Genomic DNA, 17,593 nt, shown 5'->3' on the forward strand with positions numbered 1-17,593 from the left:
ATCCCTGGAAGAGCCTTGCCATGGCCCTTTTGATATTGGGAACTGTAGTGGTTTGAATAGGTTTGCCCCCCCCCCCCAATCGTGTGTTAAATGCTCTTGGCACTGTTGGGAGTATGGCCTTTTTGGTGTTGGTGTGGTCTTGCTGGAGGAAGTGAGTCACTGTAGGGGCGAGCTTTGAGGGCTCAGAAGTTCCAATCAGTTCTCTTCCTGCTACCTACAGATCAAGATGTAGAACTCCCAGCTCCTTCTTCAGCACCAGATTGGCCTGCACGCCGCCATGTCTCCTGCTATGATGACAATGGACTAAATCTCTGAAACTGTAAGCCAGCCCCAAATAAATATTTTCTTTTGTAAGAATTGTTGTGGCCATGGTGTCTCTTCACAGCAATAGAACCGTAACTAAGATGGGAGTCCTGAGGGAGTGAGGATGGAGAAGTAAAAATTTTTTTAAAGATTTATTTATTTTTTTATTTATATGAGTACACACTGCAGCTGTTTTTAGACACACACTAGAAGAGGGCATCGGATCCCATTACAGATGGTTGTGAGCTATCATGTGGTTGCTGGGAATTGAACTCAGGTCCTCTGGCAGAGAAGACAGTGCTCTTAACTGCTGAGCCATCTCTCCAGCCCCGAGAAGTAAAATTCTTGCTTTAATGGTTGTGTCTGAGCCAGTTCTAGTGGTGTTCACCTTTCATCCCATCACCCGGGGGGCAGAGTCAGTGAGATCTCTGTGAGTCAGTGAGATCTCTGAGAGTCAGTGAGATCTCTGTGAGTCAGTGAGATCTCTGAGAGTCAGTGAGATCTCTGAGAGTCAGTGAGATCTCTTGGCTTTCAAGGAAAGCCAAAGTTGTTACAGAAAGAAACCCTGTCTCAAAAAACAACCCAAAATAGATAGATAGATAGATAGATAGATAGATAGATAGATAGATAGATAGTTGAGTCTGAGAGGCTGGAGAGTTGGCTCAGTCAGTGGTTAAGAGCAATTATCCTTGCAAAGGACACAGGTTCCATTCCCAGCACCCACATGGAGGCTCATCATCTCCTTCAGCGCTAGGCACACTTGTGGTGCGCAGATACACAGGCAGGCAAAATATGCATGCATACAAAACACTAAAAATAAATCTTAAATAAAGGAAGAGAGCCGGGCAATAGTGGCGCACACCTTTAATCCCAGCACTTGGGAGGCAGAGGCAGGAGGATTTCTGAGTTCAAGGCCAGCCTGGTCTACAGAGTGAGTTCCAGGACAGCCAGGCTTACACAGTGAAACCCTGTCTCGAAAAACGAGAGAGAGAGAGAGAGAGAGAGAGAGAGAGAGAGAGAGAGAGAGAGAGTTAAGTCTGAATTTGTTGACCCCTAATGAATCTTATTAAGTGCTCAAAGTGGGCATGACTATGAACCCAGTGTCAAGTGGTGTTACAGAAACCTGCAGCAGATGAACTGCCCTGGATGACTTTCTGCTGGCAGAATCACCTGTTTCTAACAGGCCCCAGGAATTCTCGGGCAGCTGGCCCCATGGAGGCCTCGGAATAGTGATCCAGTGACCAAAGACTGGAGGGTTGGCCTCAGTGAGAAGGAACTCTAGAGGCTCCTCCAAAGCTGGTAACCTAACCTCTGTTGGAATTTAGCAAGCAGGGTTCTGGCCTGAGGACATAGTTGAACATGCTTGGGTTCAGTCTCTATTGGGGGGGGGGGGAGTGGGAAATATGAGGAGCAAGAGGGAGAGAGAAAAAGCAAAGAATTGGAGGCAGAGAGAGAGAACAGATGAGAGTGTCAAGGTACTTGATGAGTTCAAGGCCAGCCTAAGGTGCAGAGTGAAACTACCTCAAACCATCCCGTTTATTCACCCACCCCTCCGAGAAAGGATACAAACCTGGGAAGAAGAGGCAGGAGACTCTTAAGTTCCAATCTAGCCTGAACTAAAAGCAGGTTTGCTAACCATCACAAAAAGAAAGCAGTTAGTCACAATTTGTGCTGTTCCCCTAGGAAAATGGAAGCCTGTATCACATCACCTCTCTCTCTCTCTCTCTCTCTCTCTCTCTCTCTCTCTCTCTCTCTCTCTCTCTCTCTCTCTCTTTCTCCCCCCCCCCCAAGGCTTGATAAAGTGCTAGAATCCCCCAGACATGGCTGCTTCTGAGAGGTCTCTAGCCCATGGGGTCTCTAACACCTATTTGCCATGAGTCTGGGCTAAACAGGAACAGAGCTGGGAAGAGAAAGCAAATCTCAGTATAACTCCACCATTCTGAGTAGACAGGTGAGGGAAGGCCAGAAGCAGAGCAGACGATGGGTTCATGACAGGATTGTGAGGACTGAGCCGTTGACTAGGCAGACCATGCAGGACAAAGACAGAGACAGAGCGGGCAGTGTACTGTCTCAGAACAAAGTAGCTCCCTAACGCCTATGCTTATGGTGCCAGGGAGGTTGGTGAAAACAGGCTGTGTGTCCAAGGAAGAGTCAGGAGATTCCCATCTCATTACTCTAATGAAGGCTGGGTCTAAGAATGGAGAAGGAACAGTTTCCCGAGGCATGAGAGTCTTTGAGGGGAGAGTGTGCTGGGGACATTGTTGCTGGATGTTTTTAATGTTCAAATATGTGTGTGTGTGCTCGTGTGCGTGCGTGTGCGTGCATGTGTGTGTGTGTGTGTCTGTGTGTGGAGGGGCATGTAGAGGTCAGAGGACAATATATATGTAGGAGTCATTTCTCTCTTTCCACCATGTAGAGTCCAGAGTCATTATACTCTGGTCGTCAGACTTGGTAACAAGTACCCTTGCCCAGCCAAGCCATCTTGCTGGACTCAGAGTGGGCCCTGGTACAGGCATGGTCAGAGAAAGATAGCCATGGATATCCATTTTGCTGGGCTTCAGCCGCATTGTTGGTAACTGAAAGTGCAGACTCCAGAGCCAGAATGCCTGGACTTGAATCCTAGCTTTGCCAGCTTCCTCTCTGTGTTCTTGGCCGCGGTACCTGACCTTAGTTTCCTGCTCCGTAAAATGAGACAATACTGCTTACCTCGGAGTGGCTGAAGGAGCGGCCACACAGTGCTTAGAACAGCGCTGTAGCTCAGGAAGTCCGAGGAGCTGAGCGATTCTCAGTCACTGCGACTGTAATCCTCCACAAAGAAGGAAAGGGGCCTTTCTGTATTTAAGCACTTGCTCCTCTACCACCGGTCTCCAGATAATAACCCTCTGTTCCCGTTCTACGAAATCACTTCTTTGTGTGTCTTCATTCTCCCCAATTACGCTCTTTTGAAGACACTCATTCTTAATGGTTAATTATTCCTATTTTCCCGTAGCCAAGGCCTCTCACCACTTGTATTCCTCCTCTTACCCCCCAAGGTTTCAGTGTTCTGGAGCCCACACAGTCTGCTCTGTGCGCCCAGGCTCTGGCTGGGAGCCCACCTGAACAAAGAACCACTCAGTACCCTCTGTCCCACCCCTGAGCTCCCAGAACCCCAGCTTCCCACCCAGGCACGAAGAAGCCTTTAGGTAGGTCAGAGGGGGCTATTCATTTTATACAGGCCCAACTTTGTCCCCATTCCCAGCCACTCAGTGAGACCCAAGCACTTCTCTGAGTGATGGTCAGACACTGGGCACTGACAGTCTGCAGAAGGAATCAAGCAGTCATTAAGAAGGCTGCCCAGGACTCTTGTACGTATCCCTTGCTATATTATAAACTACCCAGGGCTGGTCGGTGGTGGCGCACGCCTTTAATCCCAGCACTTGGGAGACAGAGGCAGGCAGATTTCTGAGTTCGAAGCCAGCCTGGTCTACAGAGTGAGTCCCAGGACAGCCAGGGCTACACAGAGAAACCTTGTCTCAAAATAAATAAATAAATAAATAAAATAAAATAAAAGGAGTTGTGTGGTAGGTGTACACAAATAACTTCCTCTAGAGCATCGGTTCCCAACCTTCCTAATGTTGCAACCCTTTAATACCATTCCTGATGTTGTGGTGACCCCCTAACCATTTTGTTGCTACTTTATAACTGTAATTTTGATACTGTTATGAATCATAATATTATTATCTGATATACAGGATATCTGATATGGGACCCATATGGGTGTCTCTCTCCACACACTGAGAACTGCTGCTGTAGAAGGTAAGGGTGTAGCTTCTTCAAAACCTTTTTGTTTTTACATTTTCTAATGTTAAGTATAGGAAGAAGAATTCCATTAAGTGGAGCAATCTGTTCATTAAGCATTAATTTGAGTTCTGTATTCAAGTATATAAGATGTCAAAGATAGGGGCATAGAAAAGACAAGGCTCTTCTGTTTTGATTCCATGATGTCAGAGTAGTAATTGCTTTAGCTGTAAAGACACTGGACATCATAGCCTGCTGCCTGCCCTAGGGTCTGCTTGATGCAGCAGCTAGCCGGATGCAGGAGCACACTCAATGCTACACTGGTCCTTGAAAACTGAAAAGGGTGAGGTATGGAAGGAACTTGTGTTGGTTGGGGTTTCCATTGCTGTGAAGAGACACCATGACCAAAGCAACACCTAAAAGGACAACGTTTAACTGGGGCTGGCTTACAGGTTCAGAAGTTCAGTCTATTATCAAGGTAGGAATGTGGCATAGTCCACACAGGCATGGTGCAGGCAGAGCTGAGAGTTCTACATCTTCATCTGAAGGTTGCTAGGGGAAGACTAACTTCCAGGCAGCTAGGAGGAGGGTCTCAAAGCCCAACCCTCACAGTGACACACTTCCTCCAACAAGGCCACACCTCCAAATAGTGCCACTCCCTGGGCCAAGCATATTCAAACCACCACAGAACTTGAAAGTAACTGAATCCCAACACTTAGTGGATAGTTTAGGGACAGGACCCCGAAAAAGCAGTGATTGGGAATCATTTCAAGGGTAATGCAGGCCATAATCCTTGGTGATAGCATCTTCGAGCAGACTAGAAGCTTAGAACAGACCAAAAGATGTACTGCTCAGAGGCTTAAAGTTTATGAAATAAGTCAGAAACACAAATACTGAATGCCACATGAATCACAGCGTTGCTGTCATGAAGAAGGGACGATATAGACATCTTTGTCTTGGGTATAGTTCCACCATTACAGGTTGACACATCACATCGAGGAGCGGCAGACACATAAGGGAGTCTCCCATTAAGCCTTTCAATAGCTCTGGGAGCCCAGAGACATCAAAACTCGAGCTTCCTTTGAAGTGGGCACCTGGAAATAATGACAGCAGCTCTGACTCACCTGACCGCGGAACCCCACGTGAGGCAACCAGCCAGGCAGGCACAGGTGGCCGAGAGACAGTGCATAGGGCTGCTGTCACCTCCCTTCCAATGGCTTTGCTGACTTGGAGTCATTTCCTACCCTGACTTTTTTGCTGGACCATAGGTTGAAGTTGCTGAGAGATGATTAAGTTTTCCCCTTCCTTCTCTTCTTTTTGGAGATGGGGTTTCATTATATAGCTCAGGTTGGTCTCAAAGTATCCTCTCAATGCTGAGATTATAGGCACAGCTGCCTCAAGCCTTCCTCTTGATGACATGCATACACAGCGATGGAATTGTGGCCATCCTGGTGGACCATGTACCACAAGGCTTCCCATGGGCCAACAGGACAATAGGAGGTGAGGACCAGACATGGGCAGATAAACTGGAGCTCGAAAGAACAGTGCCAACTCCCTCCTCTTCCCAGAGTACAAAAGGACAGAGCAATGGAACAAGATGTGATTATCTTAGGCTACAACAGAAACCCTGTGAGGGTTTGTACCCATGGATCACATTCATGCCTGGTGCCCAATGTCCTCTGAAATCAGAAGAGGGCATCAGATTTGGGTCCTCTGCAAGAGCAACATGTGCTGTTAACTGCTGTACTGTCTGTCCACCCTCCAGAGGGACAGCTTTTAAGAACCGATGGCTCCTAGCTTTACCCCGGAGCCACTGTGGAGCTAGCCCAGAGTAGGTCTAAGTTTGTTTTTCCTATACTTCCTGAATAAAGCTGCCAGCGTTGAAAACCACAGCCCTAGGGCACCAGATATTTCAGGAAAACAGTATGATCGGATGGTGCATACCTTAAAAATCCTTTCTCCTCCTGACATTCTAGGCCCAAATAAAAATAGAGATTTAAAATATGTTCCCTAACATCTTGAACCTAAGTTCATGGACTCAAATTCCTGCCACTTCTTTTGTATACACTGTAATTGTCTGCATCCTGTTCCCCCAAGGATCTTGTACATATATGTTGGATAAGCACTTTGCTGTGGAGATAGGTCTACAGACCTGCATCTGGTTCTTGTCCATTGTCACTCCTAGGGATCCTGTGAAAGTTACCAAGGACGTAAGAGTTCATTCCTGTGAGGGAGTCTGTGCATCCCATATCTCAGACATGATCATAGAGGCACAAGCTCCAAGTTGGCTTTGGGAGACAACCCTTCCAGATGCTGACTGGACTTGGGTCTAGACTTCAACCTACTTTGTACCTGTCCGGCCTCTAACTTGAAAGAAGAGGATTCTGAGTATGGCTTCTGAGTAGGAAGGAGGCTGGGCCTCTGACAGAAGCCAATCCAAGTTCACACAGCTTAATAGTGGTGTGAGCATGTCTCTGTTTCATCCACTCCTGGTCTCAATTATATACCTCAAAGGTAAAATAAGATAAATGGAGTCTGTTGCATTGAGCTGTACCGAGAAAGGCACTGGAAGTGCTTAGCACAGCGTCTGACAGAGACGGTAATTGGGATACCTCACGATGCCAACCATTTTGTAAAGTATCCCTGTGTTCTGCTGCAGAAATATGTCCATGGTTATTTGTCTAAGACAGCACACAGCTAGACTCAGAATGCCAGGGGTTGTTCTATAGTTAACAGAGAGAGAAAATGGCATCCACAGGTTTGCTGACTGGTCTACAGAACAACCCAAACCTAAAGGTGATGTGGTAAATAGGCTAAGTTCCAGGGTCTCAGAGAGGAGTCTAGAGGGAAGATGCAGGTGATTGATGCTAATCCCAAAGATGGGAGGAGAAAGATGACTGACCCAAATCATCATGACCAAATTAATTACAGCAAACTTTTCTATTTGTGTCCATGGGTTGCCTCCCACTAAGGTTCAGAGGCTCAGCACCAGATGTAATGAAGGCTTTTCTAGCTCAGGGGTAAGAGGGTTCCAAACGGAGGATTTGGCAGGCAAATAGAAGAACATATGCATAACAGGTTACTCCTAATGACCTCCTGGAGCAAAGACACAGTTGCAAGGGGGCATAGCAAGATAGTCATAACAAGATAGTCATAGGTAGTTATATAACCTTTGGAATCAAAGGTAGGGTTACAAGTTGGTCATATTTTTTTGAAACAAAGACATGATCACCATTCCTGGAACAGGCAATACTGAACCATTTGTAGTTAAGGTTACAGGTAGGGCATAGCCCAGTCCTTGAGAAACAAGTTTAACCATAAACAGGTATGAGCCTAGTTTGTCTTCACTATAAAGATGGCTTTTGAGCCTAAGATGGAGGCAGGCTGGTTCTCCAATTAATATTTTGAGTTTTGACAAAAGGAAAGACACCTCCCTGGATTCTTCTGGTAGATAAGGCAGGTGCCTGGCTGGCTGAGTGTTTGGGGTGGGGCAGCTGGTGACTGGTTACCTCAGACTCGGGGCTAAAGGGAATGAAGAAACTAGAGGTTTGGCTGCCTCTGATTTGGTTGCTTTTTTCAGCAGATAAAATGCCTGCTGTGTGTCAATTCCTCTGTGAGGCCCCAGGTACACAGGGATGAAGAAAATAGACACGCCATTTCTAACCTCAGAAAGCATGTGTTTGGGGTCTAAAGAGAGGAGAGATTCTGAACCTTAAACAGCCACACCCTGTAAAGACCTGTAAAATAGAAGACAAAGATGCTAAGGGAGCAGGTAACAGGGCCCGGCCTTAGTGGCCCTGGTGGTGGCAGGAAGAAGCTGAGGACAAGTGGTCAGCAAGATGGAGGAGACTCAGGCCTCAGCCAGGACACGACACATGCCAAAGAGCAAGGGCATTGGAAGGCTCAGACCCACAGGAGACACTGGGGGAACTCTGCCACAGACAGTGGTTAGCCGTGAGCTAAGCAAGGTGGCTGCGTTAAAAATGTATGTAACCAAGGGGCTATGGGAAGCCACTGAAGAACTTTAAAACTTACTTTTTAACCTTTATTTCTATCTTATGTGAATAGATGTTTTTCCTGCATGTGTGTCTGCATACCCTGTATGTACGATGCCCGCAGAGGCTGAAAGAGGGCGTTGGGATCCCTTGGAACTGGAGTAATAGACAGTTCTGAGCCACCGTGTGAAGGCTGGGGATCAAATGAGGGTCCCCAGGAAGAGCAACCAGTGCTTGCTTGCTTTATTTATTTATTTATTTATTTATTTATTTATTTATTTACATGAGTACACTGCAGCTGTCTTCAGACACACACCAGAAGAGGTCGTCAGATCCTATTACAGATGGTTGTGAGCCACTATATCGTTTCTGGGAATTGAACTCAGGACCTCTGGAAGAGCAGTCAGTGTTCTTAACCACTGAGCCATCTCTCCAACCCCCTGGTGAATTTGGGTGACATCATGACCCCATGTGAAGTATTTTTGTTTTATGGTTATGAGCTCTCGCACATTAATCACCCTTGATTGTCACAGTAACCCTACAGAGATGTCACCTCTGTCTTATATCCCAGACCCAGTGGTCTCCCACAACTTGACCATATCACGCCCACCCTTCCTTCTGATACCAGTGGATATCTGTCTCCACCCACATTGATGGAAGGAAGATGATAGACAATGTTGCTAGTGGGAAATCAAGGAACCTGGCTTCTCTGTCCTATCTCTTGTGACATATTGCTTCCTGAATCTCAGGTTTCTTAAAGTAGCCCAGCCAGAAATGAGGGAATCCTACTCTAAGGCCTTTTGGTTGGGAAAAAAACCTGCCCCTCCCTTCTCACCTGGGGCGGGGGTTGGCAATAATAGAAATGTCCTACATGTCTGGGCTTGTCTGAGACTTCCTCTTCAAACCCAGTGAGCAGGTGCTTAGGACCAAAGGCTGAGGCTGAGGGTGCTCCATTTGGGAACACGAGCCTGCTTTCCTGTCTACTATTCCCTGGGATCTCTCATATTGATGAAATGGTTTGAGCTTTTAATTATTCGTACATTGATATAGCATCAACTCTCATCATTATCGTTTTGATCATCTTTTCTGTTTTTGGCATTTTCTCCCCAGATGTAGATATGCCTGATCATGAGACCACCGGCTTGATTAGCATTCACTGCCAGCTTCACGCAGCTTACTTCATACCCAACGCTTTCCAGAACGATCTGATCCATCTGCCCATGCACAAGACGGCCAAGCAGGGTAAAGCTGGTACAGTTTGGGGGTATTCCTTCAGGATTGTAGCCTAGCTCCACCTGTCCTTTTTCTAGGATGTACTTTCCATCCATGATGGAGCCTGTTCTTACTTGCACTCTGTTGAGGTTCGCTGGATTGTTCAAAATCACTATCAAATAGTTCCCTGTACTGACATTGTAGGACCAAAAGAAGGACTCATCCAGAGTGAAGGCCTCCTCCGGGGAATGGATGTCAGAGAACCTCATGTCCGTGTAAACAGTTCCAGTGAGGCTGGTGAGGGCAGGAGCATCCTTTTCCTGGCCTATTAAGGTCTTGTTCTCAAAAGTGAAGTGAGTCAACCTGTGGTAGAAGAGAAATGGCCTGCAGAAGATTGGACTTTGCTGGGCCAGGAGGGTACGGAAATGAAGGATCAGCCAGCTGAGAGGTCGCTCCTTGTGGAAGAGGAGGAGGAAGTGAGCCAGGAGTGGAAGGTCCCTGCTGTGGAGAAGTTTGCCCAGGATGCCCATATTAGAGAACTCCAGGAGCACCCATGTGTTGGGCTTCCTGTAGATCACATTTGAGCGAATATGGCTGACAAAACTGGGGGCAAAGAAGACATTGTCCTCTATCAACAGGAAATAAGTGGAGAGCTTTGTGGCAAAGCTCATGAGGAAAGCATGATCTACATTCTGCTTGGAGTAGATCTGCCCCTGAGACATCTCCTTCTGGACATTAGTCACAGTGGGGTAGGCATCAGGTGGGGCGTGGATCAATAGTAATTGCCCTGTCAAGATCTGGGGCTTGTAGAGACTTGAAATATGGGAGATAGTTCTCCCGAGCCAGATGGGATCAGAGTCTGCCAGGTGGACCAGCACAGTCATCTGTCTCTGCTCAGATGTGGAGGAGGCGTGGTACAGGGAGGCGAGTGTATCCAAGAGGCCATTTTGACCCTGCCGTGACTCTGAGGTGATCCCCACTGTCAGCCATGCTGAGAGGTAAAATAGGGACAACTGTCAGTGAACGGTAGTGATGAGAGTGTTAAAAAAGATAAGAGAAGCTAATGATGAAACTCACGGTAGACCATGCGTTCAGTAAGGGCTATGTAGCATAGTGAGACCCTGTCATAAATAAAATAAACTTTAGAGTACCAGGGAGTAGGCCTGGAGCAGAGGCTTATTCTCTGGTCTTGCAGAAGACACAAGTTTTGTTCCCTGTACCCATGTTAGGGAGTTTACAACTGCCTGTAACTTCAGCTACCAGATTCAGCACCTTCTTCTGGGCTCAACAAACATTGACCCACGCACATGTGTGCATGCTCACACAGAAACAAATCTTAAAGATTAGAGGTAGAGAATGCTATTTGGGATATTTTTCTTTTCTTTTTAAAGATCTATCTATCTATCTATCTATCTATCTATCTATCTATCTATCTATCTATCTATTGTATATGTATGAGTACACTATAGCTGTTTTCAGACAGGCCAGAAGAGGGCATTGGATTCCATTACAGATGGCTCACCACCATGTGGTTGCTGGGGATTAAACTGAGGACCTCTGGGAGGAGCAGTCAATGAGTGCTCTTAACCACTGAGCCATCTCTCCAGCCCTTAGTTTTCTTTTCTTTATTCGGTAGAAAGAATGTGCACATTATTGCTACAAAAAAAAAAAAAATTCAAGAGTTCCGTTTAAAGATTTATTTATTTATTTTTACTCATTTATTTATTTATTTAATGTGAATTGGTATTTTGCCTGTATGTAAGTCTGTGAAGATAGCAGATCCCCTGGAACTGGAATTACAGACAGTTGTGTGCTGCCATTTGGGTGCTGGGAATTGAACGAGGATGTCCAGAAAGAGCAGCCAGTGCTCATAATGGCTGAACCACTTCATTCTTGGTACTCTTTTTTTTGTTTGTTTGTTTTTTGTTTTTTGTTTTTCGAGACAGGGTTTCTCTGTGTAGCCCTGGCTGTCCTGGTACTCACTCTGTAGACCAGGCTGGCCTCAAACTCAGAAATCCACCTGCCTCTGCCTCCCAAGTGCTGGGATTAAAGGCATGCACCACCACCACCCGGCGACTAACTTTATTTTTTCTCACCAGTCATTTATTCTTTTTCACTCATATATTCCGTTTAGTCATTGAATGTCTCTATCTAAAAATGCATGTAGACAACTTTAGCCACAACTTTTTAAAATATTTCAGCTATTTTCTCTTTCCTTTTATTTAAATGCTCTAAAGCTGGGCATGAGGGTACATACCTTTGATCCCAGCACCCAGGACATTGAGGCAGGAAGAGCTTAATTCAAAGCCAGCTTGAGATACATAGTAAAGAGAAGGCCAGCCTTGGCTACATAGTGAGACCTTATCCAAAAGCTTGATACTCAAGAGGACCTGAGTTCAGTTCATAGTACCCAAGTGTAAAGGGATTTTAATTCAGCAACATGGCTACTCTGGCTGGAACACAGACACCCTGGAACACAGAGGCAAGCAAATCTCTGAGTTCAAGGCCAGCCTGGTTTAAGTAAAGAAAAGCTTTGGTCCAGGCATGATGGTGCATGCCTTTAATCCCAGCACTCAGACACAGAGGCAGGAGGATATCAGAGTTCCAGTCATTTTGGTTGAGTCTGTGAGTTGAGAGGCAGAGCAGGGAAAGAGAGTAGAGTTGAAGTTGGTTCAGTCAGTTGAGTTCAGTTCAGTCAGTCAGTATAGTGGAGTTGAGGTCAGTTCCATTCAGTTCATGCAGTAGAGGCAGTTAAAGCCAGAGAGTGAGGAGTCAGAAGATTAGAACAAATTGCTGGAGTTAGTTTGAGGCCTAGCAGAGCAATTCAGTGAAAAGCTGAGACAGGCCAGATTGAATCAGTCAGTTTGGAGAAGAGTTTGAGCCAGAACAGCTGAGTTGAACCAGCCAGCCAGAGTTCAGAAAGGGCAAGAAAGGGTGAGCTTATTCAGCAGTAAGCCTCTGAGATGACAGTTACATCTGACAAATAAAAGTTGCATTCACACCCAAGCCATGCAGCTCAGGATACTTGCAACTGCAGCTCCCAGGGAACCATTCATATTCCTATACCATAATATATATAATATATACATATATATAAAATATTATATATAATATAATATATATGGCCTTAGCCATGGTTTTTGTTGGCTTATGTGTGTATAGTATATGTGCATATATATATGCACATATATATGTATATATACATACATATGTATATACTATACACACATAAGCCAACAAAAACCAATGGCTAAGGCCACCCCCACCCCTCCAAAAAAGGCCACATGAGGGCAGGAGAGATGGCCCAGTGGTTAAGAGTGCCTACTGCTCAGAGGAGCTGAGTTGAGTTGCTAACACCCACCTGGCAGGCTCACAGCTACCTGTAACTGCAGCTCCAGAGACTCTGATGCCCTCTCTAGCTTCTATGGACACTTGTACTCCTGTACATATACCCATAGACAGAGACATGCATCCACTTAATTAAAAATGAGATAAAATGCACAATATGATGGTGCATGCCTTCAATCCCAGCACTCAAGAGGCAGAGGCAGGAGGATGTCAAGTTCAACCTTGTGTACATAGTGAGACCCTTTATCAAAATGAACAAACAAAAAGCCACATTTTCATCCATTCCCTACCTCCTCCCCCATCGCACAAAAGGCACATAGCCAACCATCCCTAGGGCATAATCATAATTGCAGACTGAAATGTTAAGTTACACAAGGGAGTTCCACTCCTTGTTTACCCAATGTAAAGATGTATGGTGTTGCAGATAAGTGTATATACAATGTAAAATGTGATCAAGATCTTGTTTCTACCTATTTTTTTAGTGTCTTTGTATGTGTGTGTATGTGTATGAGTGTTTGTGTGTAAGTGGTGTGTGGTATGTGTATGTGACACACACACACAGAGAGAAAGAAAGAGAGAGAGAGGGAGAGAGAGAAGGAGAGAGAGAGAGAGAAAGAGAGAGAGAGAAGGAGAGAGAGAGGAGAGATGTTGGAAATGTGAACTCTTAGATCCTGGGCAGCAAATGTCCCTACCACTGAACTATCCTTCATCCCCTGATCCCACTTTTTTTAAAACAACTACCTCCATCTGTCCTTTCCTCATACCCCTGATTCTTCAATGTCTTGCAACAGGGAGGGAGTTGTCAGACAGATTCAAGTGTTTCTGGACACACTGCCTTTTCTCCTCCTGCCCTCTTCTTTCCCATCATCTTCTCTCCTATGGTCCTCCTCTTCCTGTGACCCTGCACCCTCCCTCTCCTGGGTACTCACTCTTTCTTCTCTGATGGATTTCTTTCAGATACTTGGAGGTGATGTTCTTCCAGTCATCGAGTGATCTGGAATTCTTACTGCCATGGTTGATTACCTGGACCATCGACAAAGGCAAAAAATATATATAGGTCCTTTCGTAAAACAACAGACTTTATTTCTCCCAACTTCCCATATGCCTTTTTAGGTAGAGAGAGTCCAGCACAGTGCCTGGCCATAAGCCAAAAAGATCCATGGGCTCTGGTGGAATCTGTTTTGTCTTTTCCCTTGAGAAACATGACAAGCAAATGTAGCTAATTTATGGAATAATGGTTATATCCACACCCAGGTCCACTCAGAGGGAAAGGTTTGGAAGGAAAGTCCAGGGCCCTTGGGCAACCTGCCTGTCCTCAGCTCTCCCACCATGCACTTCCAGTTTCCCAAAGAATAGTCACCACATTTTTGACGTCTTCATTTTTCTCAGGGATTTGCAGGATGGTGAAGAGCCACAGGAAGATGAGGGCCACAGAGGTTCTGAGGTAATGCCTGATGGAACACCGCATTGTGTCTGCGCTGGGATACAGCTCCTACAGAAGAGGTCAGTATGCACACTGGGAGACCAGCCCTCCTCCCTGCCCTATCCTCTCCTGCCCTAAGGTTACTGTTAATTTACATGAACACACTCTGATCTAGGAACCTGACAGAACACAGCCTTGTTCCCTTCCTAGAGAAAGAAGGTCACCTGTCCAGTGATGACATTTGCTGCCTGTCTTCATATATTTGTTTGGAGTTTCAACTCTCCCAAAGTTTCCCCTGCTCAGAATGATAGGGCTAGCTGGAAGGTTATTAACATGCCAGTTTGTACCAGGAAACACATGGGTATTGTGCTCTACGCATTTAAAACAAAAACAAAAATCAAATTATTAGCCACTCAGTGGTGGTTAACAGTTTGATTTTTTTTGTTGTTTGTTTGTTTGTTTGTTTTTCATGACAGAGTTTCTCTGTGTATCCCTGGCTGTCCTGGAACTCACTTTGTAGACCAGACTGGCCTCCAATTCAGAGATCCATCTGTCTCTGGCTCCTGAGTGCTGGGATTAAAGGCCTGTACCACCATGACCCAGCTCAAAAATATTCTTTTTAGTTTTATTTATTTTATATATGTGAGTACACTGTTGCTGTCTTCAGACACACCAGAAGAAGGCATCAGATTCCATTACAGATGGTTGTGAGCCACCATGTGGTTGTTGGGAATTGAATCAGGACCTCTGGAAGAACAGTCAGTGCTCCTAAACACTAAGCCATCTCTCCAGCCCAAAGATATTCTTAAAAATATAGGAATATAAATTTATAGGAATATAAATATATTCCTGTCTTTCTCATACTTAGGCCTCAATTAGCACAGGATTCTGTTTCCTGGAGTAAGTTGAGTGAGTGCTGGGTTACTGGGACATAGGCCAGCTCAGGCTCAAAGGTGCCTGCATCCAGCCCTATTCTTGAGTATCTTTTCTGATTGCTCCTCAGCTATGAGAAGCAAGGCTCCCCTGGGCCTTGCCAAAGAGTTCCATTCTTGCCTGCATACTCAGGACACACACAAAAAATTGTAGTCATGTGATTTCTGCGCTCCAGTGGCCACAGTATTCTCCAATCTCCTTCATTCTCAGGAATGTCTTCCATCTTAGTCAGCTTTAATAGTTTTTAATTAACTAGTTAATTAATATTATTATCCTTTGTTTTTTAGAGACAGGGTCTCTCATCAGGGTAGCTCTGGCTGTCCTGAAACTGCTTGCCTCTACTTCCAAAGTGGGAGGACTGAAGAGCATATGCTACCACACTAGGCCTAAATTTCTAAATTTCATTTCTTTTCTTTTCTTTCTTTCTTTCTTTCTTTCTTTCTTTCTTTCTTTCTTTCTTTCTTTCTATTTATTTATTTGTTTTTCAAGACAGGATTTCTCTGTGTAGCCCTGGCTGTCCTGGAACTCACTCTGTAGGCCAGGCTGGCCTTGAACTCAGAAATCCACCTGCCTCTGTCTCCCAAGTGCCGGGATTAAAGGTGTGCGCCATCACTGCCAGGATCTATCTATTTTCCTTCCTTCCTTCCTTCCTTCTTTTGGATTTTGGGCCTAGCCTTTAATGACTGAGCCACCTCTCCGGTCTAATTTTCTTTCTTTCTTTCTTTCTTTCTTTCTTTCTTTCTTTCTTTCTTTCTTTCTTTCTTTTTTTTTTTTTTTCGAGACAGGGTTTCTCTGTGTAGCCCTGGCTGTCCTGGAACTCACTCTGTAGACCAGGCTAGGCTCGAACTCAGAAATTCACCTGCCTCTGCCTCCCAAGTGCTGGGATTCTAATTTTCTTTTTTTTTTTTAAATTATATACTTATGTCTGTGCACAACACAATGTCTGTGTTGAGTCCCCTAGAGTTATAGATGGGTGTGAGCTCCTGCCATGGGTACTGGGAACTGAACTCAGGTCCTCTGAGGTAGCATCTCATGCTCTTTAAGTGCTGAGCTCTTCCTGAGCACCCAGTGTTTTGATAAGCATTAACATGTATCTCTCCCCTAGATTTTTGATAACAGTTACAAAAAAATACTCATAATAAGATTAAACTTTTCTTACCTGTTTTCCTTAAGACTTTTTGACATGCCGGGCAGTGGTGGTGCACGCCTTTAATCCCAGCACTTGGGAGGCAGAGGCAGGTGGATTTCTGAGTTCGAGCCCAGCCTGGTCTACAGAGTGAGTTCCAGGACAGCCAGGGCTACACAGAGAAACTCTGTCTCAAAAAAAAAAAAAAAAAAAGACTTTTGTCATGTGATTCACTTATGAACTTCTGTAAAAGATACCAGATGAACAGACTTCTACAAACCATAAACACATGGAAAAGTATGCTTAATGGAAAAGGGCTATATAATCACAGTTAAAAGACCTCAGCACAGCAGACATACCTCAGTTCCTTTCTGTCCTGCCTGTGACAGTGTTGGGCCTGGGCCGCAGAGAGTTCTGGTCTTATTTAGCCCTCTCAGGTCAACACTGTTCTGGAGAAGACAGAACAAAGGGCAAGAGGAGCTGCAATGAGTGTCAGTCACTCTAGGAGTTAGGGACAGACCCTGAGGCCTCTGCTGCTTACTCTCCTGAGCTCAGCTCCCTCTGTGATGTTACTATTGAGTCCCAACCCCTAACTCATAGCATCAGAGGGGCACAGGTACAGGATACATGTGATGAGTGGGTGCCTCATAATCCCTACCTACAAATTGTAATTTGCCCTAAAAAGCAGCTGCTGCTCTCTTTGAACGGAGAAAATAGATGCAGAGACCACCGCGCAGAGAAACAGGAACCTCTTGCTGAGAGCCATCCCGCTTGCCCCATCACACAGGGCTTCCCTGCGACTCCGCCCAGTCTCTCCCAGCCTCCTGATTCTTTCCTGGCCACCTACTTCCTCTCACGTTGGGTTTGCCAGCCTTGCCTTCATCCTTTTCCTTTTGCATGATCTCTTTTCCCTCTCTGCTGGGCCTTTGTCATCACGGAAAAAGCAGGTCTGTTATCTTCCTGCAGAAGGAAAGTCGAAAAGGACTTTCTTTCTCTCTTGAACTCACGTTTCTTTCTCTCTTGAACTCACGTCTCTTGAACTCACGAAAAGGACTTTCTTTCTCTCTTGAACTCACGTTTCAAGTTCTGTCCCACTTCTCTGAAACTCTACACAGCAGTCCTTGGGAGTATGGACTTTAGCCCACTTTGAATTCCTTCTCAGCAGATTCACAGTTCTGATTCCACCTGGAACTGCTTCCTTTCTGACACCCGCCTTCCCCTGGCTGTCTCTTTCCTAACACATCAGTGCACTCCGTCCTAAAGCTTAATGTTCCTTCTTCTCGCTCTCTCTGGCTAATCCCAGCCCCCTCCTCTTTGTGTGTGTGTGTGTGTGTGTGTGTGTGTGTGTGTGTGTGTGTGCTGGGTAGTGAAACCTTATCTCAAAACAAAATGCAAACAAACAAAACAACTACCTCCAAAGCAAAAATTATAACTCAAAGGGTTGGGGAGATAGTTCAGTGGTTAAGAACACTTGCT

The 17,593-nt window shown here is 45.5% G+C and overlaps 1 protein-coding gene across 1 annotated transcript; it reads right to left on the reverse strand.

Moving 5' to 3' along the window:
• Window positions 1-8,996: 8,996 nt before the first annotated feature.
• LOC117716455 (alpha-1,3-mannosyl-glycoprotein 4-beta-N-acetylglucosaminyltransferase-like protein MGAT4E) lies at window positions 8,997-16,896 on the reverse strand. The gene is made up of 4 exons (XM_076941234.1): window positions 16,477-16,896; window positions 13,996-14,127; window positions 13,565-13,658; window positions 8,997-10,278 (listed from the first exon to the last, which is right to left on the reverse strand). The coding sequence occupies exons 2-4, from the start codon at window positions 14,101-14,103 to the stop codon at window positions 9,128-9,130; spliced, it is 1,353 nt and encodes a 450-aa protein (XP_076797349.1). The 5' UTR covers window positions 14,104-14,127; window positions 16,477-16,896; the 3' UTR covers window positions 8,997-9,127.
• Between the last annotated feature and the right edge of the window lie 697 nt (window positions 16,897-17,593).

Source organism: Arvicanthis niloticus, chromosome 10 (genome assembly GCF_011762505.2).
Source record: "Arvicanthis niloticus isolate mArvNil1 chromosome 10, mArvNil1.pat.X, whole genome shotgun sequence".
In the NCBI taxonomy this organism is placed as follows: domain Eukaryota; kingdom Metazoa; phylum Chordata; class Mammalia; order Rodentia; family Muridae; genus Arvicanthis; species Arvicanthis niloticus.